This window comes from Panulirus ornatus, chromosome 51 (assembly GCF_036320965.1).
Source record: "Panulirus ornatus isolate Po-2019 chromosome 51, ASM3632096v1, whole genome shotgun sequence".
NCBI classification, from domain to species: Eukaryota; Metazoa; Arthropoda; class Malacostraca; order Decapoda; family Palinuridae; genus Panulirus; species Panulirus ornatus.
This window is the reverse complement of record NC_092274.1, coordinates 857,080-879,818: the sequence shown is the minus strand read 5'-3', so window position 1 is coordinate 879,818 and position 22,739 is coordinate 857,080. Positions and strand designations below refer to the sequence as shown.

The window sequence follows — 22,739 nt, the reverse complement described above, 5'->3', positions numbered from 1 at the left end:
CACAGTTTTATACTGTTATTTGCCTTCTTTTAATTTTGTAATTGCCTTTCAAATAAACATATTCCTATCTCCTACTCCAGCAGCTAATTTGTAACTACATCCTTTCTCATTATCTTAGCCTCTTCTTTCATTAATCAAACACGACAATATAACTTTGGAGCACAAGACCCCAGTGTATGATGGCTTGGCATTTGTCTTCACCTTTAAGGGTCAGGACATCATACCTAATGGTCGTAACATGGTGCTCTAAGGTTACACCTTCCCTTCTAAAGCGCTTTAATACATTATCTCAATTTCTTTATCAGTCCAGTTCTCTCGCGCGACGACATGTTCAACTTCCGTGCAGATGCTGATTGGGCTTTAATCACTATGTCCTGGATTAGTTGCACTTCATATGTACACCAATCCTATACATCATGTAACTACCATCTGGTAAACGTAGTGTATGTAGGTTGAAAGGGTGTTACAAAACGTTGTGTTACGTTATTCTCGCCTTCATTCTAATTTTCTCTTCACATGTTGTCTTGCCATGTTTCGCCTTCACAGCCAAGACACTTGTCTGGAGATAATGTCTCGAATATATTTCCTAAATGTTAACTGGAGGGATGGGTTCTGGGAGGTGAAGACTTTGGAAGGGGTTAGGTGAAGGGTTCTTGAGCGTGTTGACTGGAGAGACAGGTTTCAGGAGGTGAACAGGTTGTTAGAGGGATCATAGGAGTGTTGACCAGAGGGACGAGTTTAGGTGCTTAAGAATTTGGAAGGCATTTTTTCGAGGCTTCTTGAGATTGTATTGTAACGAGGGTAGGAAAATCGAAGAAAAATAGTTTATTATATCAATCCCAATATTCAACTTGGTATTTAGCTTTTTTATGCAGTTTATTGTATAAATAAATAACAATCGACAGAAGGTCCATTCACTCTTCCATCCATCTGTAAACACACACACATCAATATTCCTCCGCTTGCTGATAATGTAATCAAGTTAATAATCCTATCCTTAGTTCTCACAGTTCAGCCTAACACAATGATATTTCTCATGTTCTTTTTTTCTCATTTCATTCTAAAATATGAATCTCACGTGGAACTCACTAGAATATTAATCTTCCTTGTTTTGAAGGGATTTTTCTTTTTAGGGGTAATAGAAATACCCTTAACTTCGACATAACCATTTGAACACCATCCTTGTTTGTTTGAGGATACGTAAAACACAGACTATTACAAAATAAGTACCATCATATATTTACATAAATCGAGGAAAGGGAAATTATATCTGTCCAGCAGAGGTAGTCAGAAACACACTACACACCCCTGACTCTTCAATTCTCTACAACAGACGACAAATCATTCACCCAAGTAGCAAATGACACACATACACACTAGGTAGTAATCTGTTAGGCAACACTAGGCATTACTTCAATATACAGGAAGCAATACTATCACTGCTTAATAATAATAATCATATATTATATATATATATATATATATATATATATATATATATATATATATATATATATATATATATATATATATATATATATATATATATATATATATATATATATATATATATTTCATACTATTCGCCATTTCCCGCATTAGCGAGGTAGCGTTAAGAACAGAGGACTGGGCCTTTGAGGGAATATCCTCACCTGGCCCCCTTCTCTGTTCCTTCTTTTGTGGCTAAGAAGTACTCTTAGACTGGCCAGGTGTAGGGAGAAACCAGTGGAAGACGTTCTTGAACATAGTATGCTCCAGGCTGATCACTGGTATGCTCTCCAGGCTGGTCAGTGGAATGCTCATGGCTGGTCAGTGGAATGCTCATGGCTGGTCAGTGGAATGCGTCACTGGTATGCTCCGGACTGGTCACCGGTATAATCTAGGCTGGTCACTGGTATATTCCCAGGCTGTGGTCACCAGTATGTTCCAATCTGTTCAGTCGTATGTTCCAGGCTAGGTCAGTGGTATGCTCCAGGCTGGGTCAATGGTATGCTCCAGGCTGGGTCAGTGGTATGCTCCTGGCTGGGTCAGTGGTATGCTCCAGGCTGGGTCAATGGTATACCAACACAAATGGCTGCTACGTCACTCATAAGGGAAAGACAGAGAAGGTTTTCTACGTAGTCAGCTTCACATGTACCCTGAGCACAACAGCATAGATCCTCCTTGGGTACAATGGCCTATCCACCGTATTCAAGCGTCGTACCTTCATGCTTGAAGGTCGTACTTTACGTGTTCATAGCACAAGCCAATTCCAGTGATAGGGTCGATTATAAATATGGTCCAGCTGATGACATATCATAGGAACCTATAGGGTCACGTCACACACTTCTTATCCTATCCACGCCATCCCTTCCATCTCTACACTATCATATTACAGATCATCTTCCAACAGCTGGTTACAAGTACAGTCATAGCGGTCTGTCAAGAGAAAATCTTCTATATCAATACCATACTGAAATGGGAAGATATACATCAATGCATAACAGCACCAAACATTTGTGGGAATTAACGAAAATACTTGAAACACAAAGTTTATACGTTGTTGTTGTGCTCCAGACTCGCTTTTATGGGTAACCTTGAGGACTTAGTCAACCACATCTCCTGTGTGGACCCAGAGACGATCGAGAGATGTTGAATTGATCCTACGCTGGGATGGTGATAAGTAAGAAAGGAGTGAATGTTTGGCGTCTTTAGGACCAGAGTATGGATGGCTGATGACCAATAAAGGAAACTAAACACCCACAGTGAAGATAATTCTGACCCAGGAAGGTGTAGGAGACCCGTAAGTAATATCCACCAAGAGAAGGACCACTTCATCAGACAGGGTTCAAACATTTCTTTTTTGTAATACACATTTGACACAATCACAGGATGTACACATTTAGGTCATCTACACATGAAGTATGAGGCTCAATACATGAAGGATGAGATCTAACATGTGAAGGATGATGTTCAACGTATGTTGGTTGTGATCAAAGAACACAGGAGGAGATCGACAGAATATGATCTCATAATCTAAAATGGAGACAGTGCGGCAACACTGAAAACCTCCCCAGTACCGGGGATCCCAGCGCACGATGTCTGGCCACCAGGACGCCATGGGAGAGGAAGATGGATGGAGAGGCCAGGGGGATGTGGGGGCTTCAGCGCATGTTCTGATGGATCCAGGGCATGAAGTGTGAGATGCGGGTGTAGACTCCAGGGTAGCCAGGCTCGGCGCACCTGTTGCCGAAGGACACCAGACCGATCTGGACCCACCTCCCATCAGTGTATAACTGCAAGGGACCTCCGCTATCGCCCTGCAGGGAGGGGACAGAGAACAGACATTAGCTGCAGAGAAAACATCATACTGATGTATGTTACATACACACACACAGAAGCACACTAGGGGTGTGGTAACTCCGGGTACCAATTGTACGAGGAACATTACCTGGCAGGCATCACGGCCGCCCTTAACGAAGCCAGCACAGAGGAAGATCTCAGTGATGGGCTGGAAGTAGGCGTCGTCGCAATCACTGTTCTTCCACACAGGAAGCTGAGCTTCCCGCAAGGTAGGGTTCTCGTGGCCTCCTGCAACACACACACACACACACAAGCGAAGGTCTGCAGTTAATCTCAACTCAGCGAATGGTCATAAAACCACAACCAGATCATATACGTCAAGTGATAATGTTATGAGGATAATGCTAAGGGTGTGAAGAGATGGCAAGAAACCTACTAATTAATTTCTGTCAATCTAGAAACACTAGAGAGAAGAAGAGAACAAATATTCCAAATACTGAACAGGAACTAGACGAAGAGGGTCTGTTGCTAAGCGTCAGAGCCTCCTACCGTAGAAGGTGGATCCCCAGCCTATCACGGAGGGCGTCTGCCCCAGCAGGTGGTCCAGAGGTTGTCTCCTGAACTCCTCCGGTGGGAGACACACGGGCAGGATGTAGTCAGAGAAGTCCACCGCACGTTCCAGACGGATCAGCGCAACGTCGTTGTAGAAGCCATGGGCTTTGAAGTCTGGATGAGGACGAATCTCACTCACTCTGGGAGGACGGAGATGATTAACTTGATTAATGCGACTCGGTTTCACCCGTGTCTGTGTCTGTCTGTGTGTCTATGTCTGTCAGAATATAGACCATCAGAATATAGACCATCTGTATACGGAAAATTTAAAAAAAAGATAAATAGATTTAAAATGATTTCACACACACATCTACTACGGTACCAACCAAAGGAAAACATACAAAGTTTGGGTGATTCATAGTTCAAGTTCAACAAGACTGTAAGTATAAGTAGATGTAAGTGTGAACTGACCTGTAAGTATAAGTAAGTACGAGATGTAAGTGTGAACTGACCTGTAAGTATAAGTATAAGTACGAGATGTAAGTGTGAACTGACCTGTAAGTATAAGTATAAGTACGAGATGTAAGTGTGAACTGACCTGTAAGTCTGAGGGTTGGAGATGAAGTCATCGCTCTCACTGAAGATGTTGTGGTCACCCAACCTCACGCTGAACTGCTGCGCATTGAACCTGAAACACTGCCTCATGACGTCACGAGAACTAACATGGCTGTGTTATAAACATACCTTATCTTATCTCTGATTCTCCTCGCCTTACTCTAGTCCCTCTGTCTTGACCTGGTCCTCAGGCTTTACCCATGGCGTCTTCCCCTTGTGCTTGCTCCTCTAAACCTACCCTGAGTATTCCTGTCTCGCTCTGGTATAGCTCCTCCTGCCCCTGGGAGTCCTATCTTATCTTCTTACTTCGCCCCAGGATCTCTTATCTTTCCTCAACTCTCACCATGCCCCTAGTACTGCTACCTTGCCACTGCTACTTTAAATCGTCATTAAGGTTTCCTCGTTAACCATCACACTCTCACTTTACTGCTCACGTTTTGCTTCTCCTACTGTGACCTTGTCCTTAGTACTCAAACCTAGCCACAAGTACCCATGTCCTGCCCCTGGTACTCAAACCTAGCCACAAGTACCCATGTCCTGCCCCTGGTACTCAAACCTAGCCACAAGTACCCATGTCCTGCCCCTGGTACTCAAACCTAGCCACAGGTACTCACGTCTTTCCCCTGGTACTCAAACCTAGCCACAGGTACTCACGTCTTTCCCCTGGAGTCCTTGGTACAATGGGCTGCGGTGAGGACGTAGCGACGTGAGATGAGGGAACCACCACACCAAAACTCCGTCTTCTTGGGTCCGTGGAGCCATATGGCTGCCATCCAGGGCCACTGCCCTCGCCTGCTCTCTTCCCCACCCACCACCCGGAAGGTGGGCACCCGTGGCACACCACAGCCTGTGGAACCAGCCAGCAACACACTGTGTTACACGATATCCAACACTGGCTCTAATGGCCAACCATGGCGTCACACAGGAGAGCAGCTATTTGCTACAGGAAGACTATCATTGGGCTGTGGCATGAGGGAAATTCTATATGTGACTAAAAATATATGAGGGGGTCTCTACCTGTGTACTGGAATATATGAAGGGGTCTCTACCTGTGTACTGGAATATATGAGGGGGTCTCTACCTGTGTACTGGAATATATGAGGGGGTCCTCTACCTCTGTGTTGGAATACATAAGAGGGTCTCTGCCTCTGTGCTGGAATATAAGAGGGGAACTCTACATATGTACCTCGGGGGAAGTAGGTGGGCCACAACTCCTTAACACACCACACATATGTGGTAATTACAAACACAAATGACACACAGACACTCACCATGCCTCCCTGGAGGCCACATCATAAAACAAAATAATCAAATAATCAACGGAGTTCCATTACATGAGACTCAACAAAGAACATCACAGAGTGATAATGATAACAAAGTACACAATACAATACTTTATACTAAGAAGCTTGGCAGTGTAGGGGTCACTGGTGAGGTTATAATACATACGAGGATGATCAGGGTCACGTCTTGGTGGCTCGGTCAGCGGATGAATGGGTCTGGGGCTTGTGGTAGTGCCAGCGATCTGCGAGGAGACACGGCGCAATGATCAACACTCACCCTTCTGCCTCCACAATAATACCATCATTGAAAGCATGCAAAGATACTCATTTCTGAACCTGGAATGCAATCTCGTACATGAAGGTCCATTAACTAATTTCAAGTCTCCAGGATTTGTCAAACAAAACAGTGAACTGCCATTCATCATTGAGTAGCACTCAACCCTCAAGTGCTGGGTATAATATCCCCTCCCTCCTCCCCTAAGTGCTGTCCTGGGCCGCAGCTTCTAACTGTTTCTGATGACTGTTAGCTCTCCCGTGACCTCACACAACCACCTTCGCTGCCAAGAATCAACTTTCGTCTCCCCTGTCCACTCTTACGGCCACACACGACTGCTGGTTCTTAAACATCACTCTTACCCTGATCTTGTCAACTGTTTGTTATCTGTTAACAGTTAGTATTGCTTTTAACTGCTGCTCTACCAACTGTTAAGTACTTTACTACACCTGCACTCAGCTGTTCCCAGCTATGCTTCTGCTGTTCTAACACCTGCTGGCTACATAATTACAGCTGCTCTTAGCTGCTTTTGCTGTTCTAACACCTGCTGTCTACTTAACCACACCTGCACTCAGCTGTTCCTAGCTACTTCTACTGTTCTAACACCTGCTGTCTACTTAACTACACCTGCACTCAGCTGTTCCTAGCTGCTTCTGATGTTCTAACACCTGCTGTCTACTTAACCACAGCAGCACTCAGCTGTTCCCAGCTGCTTCTACCACTCGTTGCTGCTAGGTACCCCTCTTCTGCTAACTCTGCTTCCCTCACTGGTCGTGGTGCCCTGGGCGACTCACAGGGTTGGGTAGCCTGGTGGTGAGAGGTCGTGGTGGCAGTGGAGGAGGGGAGGTCACCGGACGAGGTCGTCCCGGAACTTCTGACTGGTCGTTCACACTGTTGACGTCACTACGGAATTAGCAGTGAGGAATGAGAATCGTTCAAATAATATCATTTCAGTCGTGTATGAGGAAGTTTACGTCAAAAATGCAGATGTGTATTCAGTTCTCTATCTAGACTTAAAAAAAATAAATTTCCTCACATAAACAAAGTCCTCATGCTAAATTGTGGGAATATATGGAGAAAGTGAAAAACTGGACACCATAACATATAAATCTACACGAAAATGTACAGTTATTTGTATGCCATATGGGAAACGACGTACAAGGAGGTGTATCATCAGAAGGAACTTACTCGAGGGAAGAACCTGGACAGCAGACACCAGGGACGAAGAGGCTCTTGAAACAGACGGATCTTCTGAGGTTACCGAGGTCGAAGATGAGCTCTGGGCAGTCACTCAGGTCCTTACAGAAGCCGGGCTCGGACGTGGGCGTGGTGCAGCTCCTGACGCGGTCCGCCTTCTCCGTCTCCGCGCCCGGTAGGTCGATGATGATGCGACCGTCGCCGAAGCCAACAGCTGGGAGGGTTTGCCCGACAGTGTTAGACACGGATTTAGCGATGGGCGCCACGGCGTTGGTCAGGTTGTGGCCTAGGATGCGGGTGGAGAGGCTGTAGGCCGTGTTGTCCACCACACGACTCAGCGCCTCCCCCACCGAGCGCACGGGAGGCCGTGCGCTGGACGATGGTGCGTCGCCGGGGTCATAATACTGGTCATAGTCGCTCGCGTACTGGGTAGCTGCTACGTAGTCGTGGTAGTCATGGTTAGTGTGGTCGTGGTTAGCATGCTGGGAGGGTGAGTTGAGTCTACTGATAGCACCGGCCAGTTCGTTCAGCCGACTGGTTATGCCACCCTGGATGTTGCTCGCGATCGTCTTCACGCGATTGTGTCGCCGCTCACCCAACACCTGGGAGCCCAGCCGGTCGAAACCCTTGGCTGTGGATCTGGAAACCACCGTAGCCCCTCGCTGGAGGCCAGCCTGGAGGGCATCAATGCCACGGTTGATGTAGGGAACCGCGGCGTTGCCGACCGTCACCAGACGATCCTCCAGCGCCGGCAGGATGCGGGTGCTCACGACATGCGCCGTAGCCTGAACGCCTTCGGCAGCCTTCAGCACTACGTGGTTGCCAGCCTTCACGATGGCCTTGCCGAGGGGCTGTGCCACATTCTTGGTGAGGCGTTCGGTGGCATAGCGAACCCCCGGTGCCACATGCCGGTCCAGAGTGGTGCCCAGTGTGTAGAGGCCGGAGCTGACTGAGTGCTTCATGTGTCGCAACATGCTACCCAGCGGCACTGCAACACCACACACACAACACCACCTCAACACATGCTACACCCTACCGTGCACCGGGCTCACACCACCACCTTCCCAACAGCAAAACAAAGAGCAAAATGGATTCTACGTTTCCAATCGTCGATGGAAATATGTAAAAAAAAAAAAAAAGTGACATGTAGGAGAAGGCAGACTGGTGTGGGAGGCCAAGGTGCTTCTCGTCTTGTTTGCTGCAGCTGGGCCACCTGGTGTGAGCCTCATACACAGTCATCAACCCCAACCCCTTCTCTCTATCTGTTGTGCAAGGCTCTATGTACACACACACACACAACACACACACACACACACACACAACACACACACACGCACACATACACACACACAAGTAATTAAGCCAGAAACTTACTGAAAAAGATGTAAATCATTCCTTTTATAGCATGAGAATGATGGATGAATGGAACAGCATGGCTGACGGCACGGTCAACGCAGACACAACACAAACAGTTAAGAAGTTGTATGACAGAAGAGAATGTTCAAGAGATGGGGCCCCACGTATGTACAAATGCAACACTCCCTCCCCCTTATAGTACAAAGAGATAATCACAAACACAAAAAGTACAGAGTGTCTCTATGTACAAACTATCATGGCATATGTACATTATATACAAAGTCTTTACCTAACCTAACCAAACCAAAGTTATACACATTTTGCTTGTGACGAGCATTTCTGGTGGACGAAACAAAGCTCCAAATTTTGACACACACACACACACACACACACACGCACTAACACTTCTAGCATGCAGACGATCCAATAAATATCTATATATACATCTTTGTGCAACTATCTAGAGTTAGTAGAAGTTAAAATGTACTACAAGGTAGCCAAGCGACAAGCACTAGGGGATTGCACTGTCCTATCACTGTCAAGTCGTGAGTCCTGGTAATACGGCTGGAAGTCTCATATCATTTGTACGCTCCAGAGGCTAATTTAGCTCATCCGGTGCAACACACATGTCATCAAACATGGATAGTAGGCATAACAGAAAAGGTGGAAATTAATGATAATATAAATCAAGCTACACAACAATTCCTTTACTTTACTATATAGTATAAAATAACACGCACATTTTGCATATTCAGATTAAAATGAATTTCTATTACAATTCTTTTTCTCTTTACACAATATATAATGATCAGCATTTATTTACATACACAAGTAAATAGACACTCATCTAGAAAAACACATAATACAAACAAAAGTACTTCAAACACGCAGATAAACAAATAAATTGACGTAAAACAAAACAAACATACATTTAGGAAACTTACTCCCTTAAATTCCCGTTTTCTAAGATACCTGATCTTCACGAAAGAAAACTAAAGCAGGAGAAACTGTTGAAGAACCAGTAAATTATGACACTTTGAAGACAAAACGTTACGAAAGCCGTCATTACTGTTGGCCAGCTGGCTACACCTGTTCAGAATGATCTTCAGAGAGAGAGAGAGAGAGAGAGAGAGAGAGAGAGAGAGAGAGAGAGAGAGAGAGAGAGAGAGAGAGAGAGAGAGAATATAGTCCCCAGTGGTAATAAGAAGCTTCGTGGGCGTTGAAACCAGCAATAAACCTGACAGATTTCACTTCATATGTATCTCTTTTCATAGCGTTCAGTCTTACAGTTTTATCATATCAACATCAGTTATTTTCTTTTTTGGACAAAGTACGTAAATTTGTCTGGCCATACATGATAAACTGCCACCAAGCTGGTTGGTCGGTTGGGTGGGCTTTAGACCAATCAAATGCCAGGGGGGTCATCAAGAAGGTCAAAGACAAACTACACGTCAACCCACCGGGAAAAAAAATAAACATTGACCATTATCTTCAGGAGTTAAGGATGATGCTATGACAATATACATTTTATTTATACATATGGCTCCTGGCGGCCACCACGAACAGAGCAGATGAGACTGAGGGGACAATCTCATCTCGCTTTCATTCTCGTGTACTTATATTTATATTTATATTTATTTCTGAAGGCGGCACTTGTCCCTTAAGCACGACGGTACAACGGTGCGACCTTTGTGTGTGATGGTTTGGCCAATGACCTTCCTCTTAGGTCAAATCTAAAGGTCACGTCTACTTATCTAACAGGGTTGTACCTTCGTTCTCCAGGATCGTACCGTTGTGTTCAACGAGAACAATGACTGGGACGTTCCGTGTTCAAAATGACAATATGTTCCATCAGTTCAATCACTCAGGCTCCCTAGCTCTGTACTCTTGTTTTGGTCTGGTCGAACTCTCTCTCTCTCTCTCTCTCTCTCTCTCTCTCTCTCTCTCTCTCTCTCTCTCTCTCTCTCTCTCTCTCGTCTTTAAAGTCTTTAAAGCCATCCATGTCCAGTATATACACACACACAAGTTCAACTATGACGTGTGAAATAATCGTCGGCCGAATCGGTAAACCGATACTCCAAACGCCGATCACAGACCATCCTCCATCGGCACTCATCGGTCTATATCACGTACACTACGCACGTACGCTACGCACGTCGCTCCATCACAACCCGGTCATACCCGGGTGACCATCACGCAAGCCAAGATGGCTTTATAGAGACGGAAATTACTTCTACCCTGGTAATCTTAGATTTCCCATTATCATAAAAGCTGACAATAATACTTTTACTTCCTGAACGAATTACTTTTACTTAAACTTCGGGTGATCAGTCACGAATAAGAGACTTCGCATAAAGAGAAAGTGAAAATGAAAGCAGAGCGTCGCCCATATTGCTGTCATAAGACCCGCGACCAAGATGGAGGAGGGTAGTACACAAAGAGCAACAGCTCGCTTGATTGTTTATCTCGTAAGCCCATCAACACGACAGTGAGATCCCCCTGGGTAACTGTACTGCGCTTCACGGCAATCTTTCTGCCCAGCGAGGTCAAGTAATCAGAGAGGAAATGTGCATGACTTGACTGCATACAGAGGAGAGAGAGAGAGAGAGAGAGAGAGAGAGAGAGAGAGAGAGAGAGAGAGAGAGAGAGAGAGAGAGAGAGAGAGAGAGAGAGAGAGAGAGAGAGAGAGAGACGGGATGAGCTCAGAGAAAAGAGGTCGTGGTTATGTTTGAGATACACACAACAGACGTGAGTTCTGCTTCTGACACAGGAGATGAACGGTTGACTCGTGTGTTGCTAGACTGTACAGAGGCATCAGTCAGTGACCCACACAGAAGGATGGTGGTGAAGAAGGTGGAAGAACTTGAGGCACGCAAGAGGTAGAGACACTCGTTCGCGGAAGGAGATAAACAACGCACGGTAGAGGAGCCTTTCTAAGTTGGATGGGGGTCAACAGTGGCGTTCCGCAGGGCTTGGCCTGGGGGCCGTATTTACTTCTGATATTAACGCCACACCAGAGGAACCGGATTCAAACGTATACATACGAACGGCCGATGCTACAGGCATGGGAGAAGCAAAGAACGACCAGTACTGCCTTTACTCAGAGAGAAACAAAAGCCAATGTTGACAGATAATGTTAGATTTTAGGCTGTTGAAGTTGACCTGACTGGAAGGTAATTGAAGACGGGCTACAATGAACTATGGCTTCAGTATGACCGTGATCCAGCAGGAAACAAATAACATGAATCTGTGAGAAGACCACTTGGTGGCCAACATGACGTCAGAACTGCTACCGCAACACATCAGAAGATATGTTAGAGAAGGAACATATCAGACAGTAAATATGAAAACAGTAATTATGATAATGAAATGATAAGTATTCAATAAACTACTTACACATTATGTTAAGACCTAGAATTGAGTATGCTTCTAAAGTTGAGTCGCTTCACTTGAAATAAATAATGATCTATTTAGAAGTTGCACACGAGGACAAGAAAAGTGGTTCCTACATTAAGATAGATGAAATAAAGCGACAGAGTAAAAGGCTTACATTTGCCCAGAATGGAAGAGAAAAGAGTTAGGGAAGATTTGCTCATAACTTTCAAGCGGACACTGTCGCCTGGGAACAGTTCTTCGAAAGAGGCAAAGAAAGTGAACCAGTCAAAGCAAGAAACTTCTTAGAGAAGTATCTGTACAGTAAGAGGGAAGTGTATGAACGACAGTAGGAGGGAAGTGTATGAATGGAATAAACTGATAAAACTGTTAATGGTGACAGTATAGAGAAGTTTAAAAAGTGGCATAACATACTCTCGAGATGAGGCCCCACGAGTGTAGGACTCCCTCGCTGTACCACACAAATAGATACAGAATGGTAATGACACACACACACACACACACACACACACACACACACACAGGTACTCACACAGCTGTCGCTTCCCTCTTGCCGGATCCGCCTCAGCTTCAGCTTCCGGGTCCGGAGCGGCGTCTGGAAGCGCCCACGCTCCTGCACACGCCCACACCAGCAACACCACGCCCATCGCCGCCCACGCCCGCATCATCTGAAAGTCAGAGGCCACGTGACTTTCTCCAGTCTTGAACAGTACAGATCCGGCTACAGCATGGCTTATATACCTAACCTACGTACATGTATACTGCATCTCCTCACGTATTAATGTCCTGGACTACCCTGTCGTACGACAATGATACTAAATGAATGTACAGAATGTATGGTGTATAGTGAGGACGCCTCACGCCAGGCCAAGGACGAAATTTCACCTCGAACTCTGGTGGTGATTACCGACATTCGATCTGTTTCGTGAGTTATACAGATACACAGACCACACACAAGATACACAGACCACACACAAGATACACAGACCATATAGAGCCAAGGACCAGGCGACGTGGCCTGGCCCTAACTACAGAGCAATGTTGCCTCGCCTTCCTCCTGATCTTACTGCCTATATTTCATATATGTTTCCACCCTTTACTCCGTCGTTGCTTTCACACGACGCTGGGTAAATATCGCCACTACAAACCCACCTCACACCTACGTGGTCTTACGCCGCTCATTAATCCTCCTCGAATTTTCGTTCGCTAGTCACCGTTTGCCACTCGGTTCTAAACGTTTAGAAAGTACCGTGGCGCAGATGGTTCCAGCGACCATTAAGACAATAAACAATACTTACCGACGACGCCTCAGGAGTGAGTACAGTTGGCTGGAGCCGAGAGGTTCTTATTCATCCTTGGTAGACGGGGTGGTCAAGTTACTGGAGCGGAAAGTGGTTCTGACCCATCATGAGTGACTGCAGACGTGGGTCAACTTACGAGAGCAGAGAAAGGAGATTTCAGTCGTCTTTGTACCAATGGTACGCGTACCACCAGTAGTACACTGAAGCCGTCCGCATGGAGGCCAGTGGACTACGTCTCCAGACATGGAAGCCAGTGGACTACGTCTCCAGACATGGAGGCCAGTGGACTACGTCTCCAGACATGGAGGCCAGTGGACTACGTCTCCAGACATGGAAGCCAGTGGACTACGTCTCCAGACATGGAGGCCAGTGGACTACGTCTCCAGACATGGAAGCCAGTGGACTACGTCTCCAGACATGGAGGCCAGTGGACTACGTCTCCAGACATGGAGGCCAGTGGACTACGTCTCCAGACATGGAGGCCAGTGGACTACGTCTCCAGACATGGAGGCCAGTGGACTACGTCTCCAGACATGGAGGCCAGTGGACTACGTCTCCAGACATGGAGGCCAGTGGACTACGTCTCCAGACATGGAGGCCAGTGGACTACGTCTCCAGACATGGAGGCCAGTGGACTACGTCTCCAGACATGGAGGCCAGTGGACTACGTCTCCAGACATGGAGGCCAGTGGACTCCGTCTCCAGACATGGAGGCCAGTGGACTAAGTCTCCAAACATTGAGGCAACTGCCATGCTACAGGGCATTAGTTTTAAAACTTTTACTCAAATTATAAATATTCAGATGACATCTGCGTTTTCAGGAATACTGAACATTTTTCCTTTTGTAAATTCCTGTAAGATAATGAAAGCAAGATGCTTAAGTGACCCACAGGGATGAAAGAACACGAAGGGAAATGTGACCAGCCAGGTAACCTCTGGGGTATTGCGAACAGATAATAATCATTAACTTTCATTCTTTATACTATGTAAAATATTTATAGTTAAGCACATGCCAATCTTGTTGATGATGTACAACTAAAATAAAGTCACCTTCATCAATCCACAGATTGCGACACAACTTCAACGCGCCTTCCACAAGTAACCGAACATCTGCCATCATAACCTGCCTGATACATGATGCCCCTTTCCACCCTCCCAGTCCTTCTTGCAGGGATCAACTGCCAACCTATGCTTCAGAACCGGTTCTGTCCACTGTGTTCAGCTTTTACATTTTGAACTTTTGTTCAGTGTCTACGTTTGTTCTGTTTGTTATAGATGTTCGGAGCGTTCAGGTCACAGTTAGTTGTCTTAAATGTTCTTTGTTCTGTTTAGTTTTGTTCAGTAGCCACTTCACTCTGTTCTTGATGTATTCACTGTTCGTGCATAACACTGGCTTTCGCGATCTTACCACAGTAGCTGATTCTTGTTGTGCCCTGACGACACAGCAAACACAACACTCAATTTCCAATAACCTCAACACTCAGTTTCCGAAGAGTGCTGAGTTACAACGTCATAAATAAACCCTTGCGTTAGTGAGGTCGGGTCACAACATACTCCTCCAACGAATGGACTTACCATCACATGTCAAACAAAAACTATACGTTTAAATCAAAGCTTAACAATCAATCACTTCAATAATATCAATTACATGACTTACTTTACTGAAGAATGATATTACACCTGCATATATCATCTTCACTATCCTGTCACTCTGTTCTACGTATTTCATCTTCACTATCCTGTCTCTCTCTGTTCTATCCATCTCATCTTTACTATCCTGTCTCTATGTCCTACCCATCTTATCTTCACTATCCTGTCTATGTTCTACCTATCTTCACTATCCAGTCTCTCTGTTCTACCATCACTCTCGTCCTTCAGTAGTTCATCTGGACATCACAGCGCATCTCTTGTGAGAGAGAGAGAGAGAGAGAGAGAGAGAGAGAGAGAGAGAGAGAGAGAGAGAGAGAGAGAGAGAGAGAGAGAGAGAGAGAGAGAGAGAGCTTTCTATGTTTCACTCCCTCAGCTGGTGTCCCTCCATCACGGAGTGGACGAGGGTGTTGTTACAACTGGTCACAACCAATACTGGTAACAAGTGTCGCGGGACGCCTCATGTCCAGACCGTCTCGTCACGGGTTCACAGACCTGCCCAGGTCATGGCAGTATACTGTTATAACTAGTGAGACCATACCTCTAAGGGTCAAAGGTCATCATCGTCGTGCTTATCAAAAGTTCGAACCCATCGTGCCCGAGAAGGGTCGTAACATCGTGCTCCAGGGCGGTAACATCCTATTCCCAGGGTCGTCCCGTCGTGCTCACGAGGTACAGCCGTAGGTCAGGTTACGACAGATGAGAAGACTGACAAGTGTGTGTGTGTGTGTGTGTGTGTGTGTGTGTGTGTGTGTGTGTGTGTGTGTGTGTGTGTGTGTGTGTGTTGTGAACCGAGACGAGGCTACGTAAACCCGGGTCGGCCACACTCGACCCCTGCAGAGCGCCCGCCCACCACCACCTGTATGCTGACCGATGACTTACTTTCACCCGGAGTTCATGACGTCATGCACAGAGCCATAACCCCTGCGGTAACCTGACCTCCAGATGAGACACTAACTCCTCTTACGCACGTCCACCTCATGACCAGTTTTGTGCTTGCTGGGAAGTACACAGGAATACGTCAGGATACACGAAGGGACGTGAGAGGACTTAGAAAACGACAGTAATGGTACCCTACATCATAATCTACCCAGAGAAAGATACGTTGGGAAAGCACCAACCGTTGCTCTACTGTTGGTACGGAAAGAGCCATTGACGGAGGCACAGAGGCCGTTGGAAAGCCATGACTGGCTGACAGTACAATGGACCCGTGTGAGTTGGTCGCCGACCTCCTGTGGCGTGGCAGGACTTGGCAATCAACAACAAAATGTTCCAATAATGGTCCTCTAACGTCTGATGTCTAGTCAACACAACACAAAACCGAAATGACAACATTCCAGATTTTTCAAGCCAGGGGGCATGCCATGCAGTGAGGGAATACATGTTCCTCGCTTGCTGCAGCTCCTGTTGTACCGATGGTACACACGTTACCTACATGCAGTGAGGGAGGTACCATGTGACGACAGAGGTAGCCGGCCAGCGAGGTGCACTCGCGCCATGGCCGGTAATAATACTGTGCAGGCGAGGCCTAGTTTGGTCTTCTGAGCGGTTGATCCACACCTGACGTGTGGTCTTCCTCTAGTACGGGGTTCGCAGACCTCGGATGGAATTTCCTCCCACCTCTCACTCAGCCAGTGAAGGGAGGAGAGCTCTTCTGCGTCGTCAGGTCTCCTGCTGTTCACCTCACGCTGATCATCCTGTCTCTCTCGTAATGTTGCTTCTCTCGCGTTCACTCTACACACCTTCCATTAGTTTATAGACACGTACGTCTCCTTTGTCCAACCGTCTCTCAAGTCGGGCGTCACTTCCAGTTGATTTAGCCTCCGTGTTTGTTGCGTTCCTTCGGGTACGGTGTGTGTGTGTGTGTGTGTGTGTGTGTGTGTGTGTGTTCCCGGAGGCTCCGTCGGCCGTGCCTGAGGCTGCCAGCAGCCGTGTCAAGTGATGAGCAGGCGTGAGCGGTGGATGACAGCAGACTTTCCCTGCTGGGGTGGCGAGAGCCGACGACCTGCGCGCGCACCGTTCTTCCGCCCAGCGGGGCGTAACCCTCTTTCATCTCGGCTACCCCTCTGGGTACGACGGTACGATCCTAGAATACGACGGTACGACCTATGAGCACTGCGGTGCGGGCCTTCAGGTGCGATGAACCTTACGATTAGGTCAGAGACCACATCATGCTATCCAATGGTCGTTCCATCGTGTTCAAGGGTCGTACGTTTATGCTCTACCTTCAACATCATGAAATGTTGTGAAGATGGACCTCATCTAACATCAAGCGGTAGGTGTGGACGCCACCCGAGATGTGTGTTCACTCAGCGGGCCCCGCTGGCGCAGGTAATACTGGGAAAATCACACCTGTGGCTTTCACATCGCCCACACAACTGGTTATTTGAGGCGCGTGCATGGAGAGCGAATGTGTGAGGAGCGCTGATGTTTCCCTACTATGATCATATCCAGGAAAAACCAGGACAATGTTCTATATCACTAGTCTGTCCTTGAATACGACACTTCTAATGCAATCATACAAGCAACGTATGTCTATATTCCTTCGATATTGATATAGTCTGGCTAGACGAGCCTTCGGTACAATGCTTTGGCTTTTGACCTGACCTGTAAGGGTCTGGTCAAAGACTTAGGAACATAGCGTTGTACATAAGGGTCGTACCATCGTGCTCAAGATCCTAAAACACCTCGACGGTTTACACATTAAACCCTTGCAGGATCAGATATATATTAATAAATAATATTAAAAAAAATCAAGAATAAAAACAATTATAGAAAAGGCAAAAAAAATTCGGCACAGCAACTTTCCCTCCAAGCTGTTGCAGACATTAAATATTTACATAAATTTTCCCACATGACTTTTACTGTCCAGTTTTCTCCTTAATGTTTATCTTGATTTACAAAAAAAGACTTGGGCCATCTACACAGTGGGTGGGAGTAGATGTGTTATTAGAAGAATCTCTGACCCCTTGAGGGAGGTTCAAGATTTTTTTCATTTGATTCTAAGTTAACTTTGACGGATCTTATTGGCCATGCAAGATAATGAGCCTAAATCCGACCGAGTTCAACATAAATAAACACATTTATTTCAATGATGAAATTGTCAATTTTATGAGTGGCTGATATACCACTATAATACCCCCTACTGCAGACATACCAACGCAATACTATACCAATAGTATACTGCACAATGATATACTATACAATATATTCAACAGACGAGTATAGCAAAACCAAAGCTTTCCAATATGCGATATAGAGGGGAAATTAATGGCTAACAAGCATAGAAATTCTATTTCCGTTTGGGTTCAGGAAGCGTGTGTTTAATTCCATACCAAAACACGATGTGGGAAGTGAAATGTGTGAGCTGGCCTGGATGTGGGTCTCTCTCTCTCTCTCTCTCTCTCTCTCTCTCTCTCTCTCTCTCTCTCTCTCTCTCTCTCAGTTCTCAGTTCAGTGGACGAGACTTACGCTCCACTTGCTCCGTCTGCATCACAAGGATGTGGCCTCAATCCCTGTGAATATCTCAAGGAACCTTGATTGGCAGTCTTTTGTTTAGGTGTTGGTCGGTGACGTGGGGGTGAGCGATCACCACAGTTTGCCAATAACGTCTGTACTTACTCCATCACAAGTCTTTTTAAAAGACTTAAGTCCATGCTATACATACATACATACATACATGTTCAGGATATAATTATCATCATTGTTAAGAAGGCTTAATTACCAGGCAAACCTTAATATCATAGTCAAATCTAGTCTTAATTATTGAAAGACAGTGTTGTACGAATATCATAGGCAAGGTAGTATAAGCCATGTTCACACAACTCTTTTAAATCTGTACCTGATTTTTTTTATGATGCTTCCTAACACACACGAAATCATGTAAGGTTATAAATCGTCCACCTATCAATGATATATGTTGTCAGTACCATAGATCTGCCGCAAAATGTTTATCATATTAACAGTACGGGTTCGAATCCTGGGCGCGGAAGTCGATCCCAAACCCGGCCCAGGTGTTCATCCTTTCCTCGAAGCTGTGGCTGGTGTGTGTGTGTGTGTGTGTGTGTGTGTGTGTGTGTGTGTGTGTGTGTGTACACAGGAGCAAAGATATGGTACATACATACAAGATTAAGAACCGGGCCAATACTCCGTACCCGCAACACACACACACACACACACACACACACACACACACACACCTCACAACAGAAGGCAGTTCATCACTGTCTTCGTTGTCCAACTTTCCCTACTCGGGGACTGTCTTTGTGATGTCAGCTACCCATAGCGGCTGCCGGAGGGCATCGTAGAACACTGCCGGACGTCTGTAGCCGGCGGTGGCGGCTCACGGCTCCATACATCTTCCGTGACAGCTGGGGGTTTCCTCGCCCGTCTCACTCGCTATCCACGCAGCAGATCCTTGGATTGTACTCTTTATCCCATATCCCATGGGATACAAATGACCCACGTCGTTCAGTTGGTTGTTGAGCCGGTGAGTAAGGAAGTGTGAGAGGCCAGCACAGGAGATGAGTGAGTGAGAGTGCGAGTTACCGACGACAGACGTGGGTGAGTGTGTTGGGCGAGTGTGTTGTGCCGAGGGGAGAGACACACACGCTGCTGGCTCCCACACCATAACTTTCCTCCTCCACCAGCCAGTCATTGTTGTCTCCCCGGCCACCTTCTCTCTCTCTCTCTCTCTCTCTCTCTCTCTCTCTCTCTCTCTCTCTCTCTCTCTCTCTCTCTCTCTCTCTCTCTCTCACCTCCCACCGGCCCCAACCACTCCTTCTACCACGGCGTGAGTGACGTCAAACCAACATGGTAATCAAGAACTAAAAAGTAGTAATTTAAGATCATTTGGCATCAAAATTACATCCATTTCCTCAAGGCATGTAAAGTGACCGCTCGGATCTATTCTAGAGTATCCTAGACAAGAAAATTATTATAATTGGAACAACTAGATGGAATCCTTAACTATTTCTAATCACAACTACATCAGGAGAGATAACTGGCATTTCTAATCACACCAATGCTAACCCTTTTCTCTGTTACCTAGAATCGAACACTACCAGGTCATGGTCATGACCTTAGTGTCTTTACGAGATCATCACAACACGTCATGAAAACCGATGACGTTTACCGGTAAATCAACGAACTTAACGGCTTCTGTGTATACGGTGATGGTGAGGATCCGGGTTCGATCATCCGTCGAACCAGTGAGGGTCTGTTAGGCTTAGGCCTACGCAACACATACGGGTTGCCCGCATGTTAGTATACCGTGGAAACATCGACTCTATACAGGTCAACAACAGGTCTTCAAGATTAGGTTGTTGGTGGAGGGTACCTGTTGAACCCTTGATGCACGCATCAAAGACGACTTTTGTTTAAGCGCAACGGTGTACGACCCTTTGAGCACGGTCGTGCGACTTTTGGGTACGTTCGCCTGACCTTTGACCTGATCGGGTCATCGTACCTTGGGTGTGTCGTACCGACGCGTCGTGCCCCAGGGTCCTACCACCATCGTCGTGCCCGAGAGATGTTCTGACATCGCTCGGACCCACGTACATGGAACTGTACCTTGTACCGTGCGTTGTGTACACGGTACACGGTACGCAGGTGATGAGGTGCGACGGGAAGAGACAGGCGTCACGCAGGAGGCGGGATACGGGGTGGGTGAGGAGGAGGAGGAGGAGGAGGAGGAGGAGGAGGAGGAGGAGCAGGAGGAGGAGGAGGAGGAGGAGGGAGGGGTTAGAGCGTCACCTGCGCCTGAATGACCACTAAAGCCTAAGGGTCCTCACCCTCGGGTCCTCCTCACACAACGCTGCTCTCACTCCTGCATGGCTGCTCTGGTTTAACTAATGATTCGCAGATGTGTATTCCGCCGGTGCCGTCCAGCTCTTAAGTGTCCAGCTCCGGGGCGTCTGCTGTCATCCCTCTCATTGCTGTAGTCCTGATATCCCTCTGGGTCCTGCCAAAGTCTTGAGAGTCCTTCTAAGGTCTTACAGTCCTTCCAGGATCTTAAAGTCCTTCCAGAGTCCAGCCACCTTGCGATGGTCCTGCCATTCTTCCAGGATCTTGCCATAGTCCTGCCATCCTTCCTGAGTCCTGGCATCTTTACAGGATCTCCTGCCATCCTTCGGCGGCGGTGGAGGTGAGGGGCCCCCAGCGACATCTCCAACACCAAGTCTCTCAGAGAGCCACGAGACCCGACGCAGGAGTCTTCCTTCACGTGTGCAGGTCTGACCCCGACGTCGTCTGCACGACGTACAACTCACGGTCATCAATCACGGCAGGAACGCAAGGGGTTCTAATGAACGTAAACATAATTATGGTTCACGTGCCACACACACGTAACCGCAATTAAATCAATATTCAGAGCATAAGCGAAGGGGGAGGGAGGGGGACGGGGTAGAGCACGTAACCAAAACAACGGGGAAAATTTGAACCATCAACTCGGGTCATTGAATGAGCCTCATGATCTTTCTTCTGGTTAAATACCGCACGATCTGGCATCAAGGATATGAATAACCATAACCCACTGAGGTGTACGAGACAACAAGTGCTTCTGGTCTTACTTTGTTTTATCTTCTGTTGAGGCGAAGATGTCGGTGTGCGACGAGACGAAGAAGACTGGAGCGCCGCTGGGCGCGAGGTCTCGCCCCGCTTCTGTTTCTTTCACGATGCCCAACTCAAGAGACCCACCCCAGGCGCCGCTGCACCACACTCAACAACACTTGAAGATTAAGTTCCAGCGGAGACGTTCACGAAGATGTGTCGCATGGAGAGGTGGGGGAGGAGTGTGTTAAAGAGTGCGTAGGAGAAAGGAGGAGGAGGAGGCTTATTATCGTGGTGTAATAGGGAAAAGTGTGTGTTGGAGATGTTCTGTGAGTTCGTGTGTTGCTGCCTGTGAGTGTGTTTTGCGACGGTAGCACTCAGCGAGGTGGCTGACAATGTACGACTGAGGGAGAGAATGTGCTGGTGCCTGGCCAGCCAACGCTCACAGCCCAGCCACCAGCTTTCACCAGCTCCTCCCTCCCTCCCTCCACACTCCATCTCTACCCTCCCCCCATCCCATAGCCTCCCTCTCCAACACCCTCCATCACTACCCAACCCTAACGCTACCCTCCCCAAAGCCTCCTCTGCCACAGACCCCAAACAAACACACACACAAAAAAAACATACACCATTTTCTTCGGTTCACACTATAAGAAGAGATGTTTGTGGTACTACTACATAACACCATCATACTATCATGTGACACTAATGTTCTCAAGAACACAAACGATTGTTCTAAAGTGATGCAGCAGCCGACGGTTCTTGTCTTAGAGACTTTCTATCGCATGTCGAAGTTTGGAATGAAAATCAAAAGCTCTGGCGACAACTTCGAGTGTCACTGGCGAGATGTATTGTCATATATTATGACAATACATAATATATTGTCATATATTATGACAATACCCGACGACATGCTGGAACTCACCACTGAGGGAAAATGATATGTTTGGAAAGGGAAAGCAATGGTTCAGTAATACACACAGTCTCACACACCCGGAACACGATATCGTAGAAAACTGTCATAACAAACGGAGAATAGACTGTTTCCTCCACACGGAGCGCAGGTTGAAAGTTTTACTCCAAACTTTTGACTCATGAGCATCGAAGTTCCTCACACTCTGGAACCATCCTCGTTGCAGCAGAGGACGGGGGACCCACACGGATCTACCTAGGCCGAAAAAAAACAAGGGAGGGATTGTGGTGGCGTCCGTGACCTTGAGGGCTGGAAGACCCGGCCAGCCAAGGCCCTATGGCTGGGGGAAGCCCTCACATTCTCCCACAACCTACTAC

At 46.8% G+C, this 22,739-nt stretch overlaps 1 protein-coding gene across 1 annotated transcript; it reads right to left on the bottom strand.

Moving 5' to 3' along the window:
- Nucleotides 1–1,213: 1,213 nt before the first annotated feature.
- On the bottom strand, nt 1,214–21,869 carry LOC139764794 (uncharacterized). Its single transcript, XM_071691684.1, has 10 exons — nt 21,470–21,869; nt 12,485–12,620; nt 7,195–8,191; nt 6,801–6,909; nt 5,899–5,974; nt 5,104–5,296; nt 4,433–4,522; nt 3,832–4,034; nt 3,431–3,570; nt 1,214–3,299 (listed from the first exon to the last, which is right to left on the bottom strand). Exons 2-10 carry the CDS (start codon nt 12,618–12,620, stop codon nt 3,144–3,146), a joined length of 2,100 nt encoding a protein of 699 aa, XP_071547785.1. The 5' UTR covers nt 21,470–21,869; the 3' UTR covers nt 1,214–3,143.
- Between the last annotated feature and the right edge of the window lie 870 nt (nt 21,870–22,739).

Coding starts and splice junctions, on each gene's coding strand:
- LOC139764794 (XM_071691684.1), bottom strand. CDS start 12,620: ATGATGCGGGCGTGGGCGGCGATGGGCGTGGTGTTGCTGGTGTGGGCG. Junction 8,192..12,484: donor AAGAGGGAAGCGACAGCTGT/GTGAGTACCTGT, acceptor GTGGTGTTGCAG/TGCCGCTGGGTAGCATGTTG. Junction 4,035..4,432: donor TCCAACCCTCAGACTTACAG/GTCAGTTCACAC, acceptor CCGTCCTCCCAG/AGTGAGTGAGATTCGTCCTC.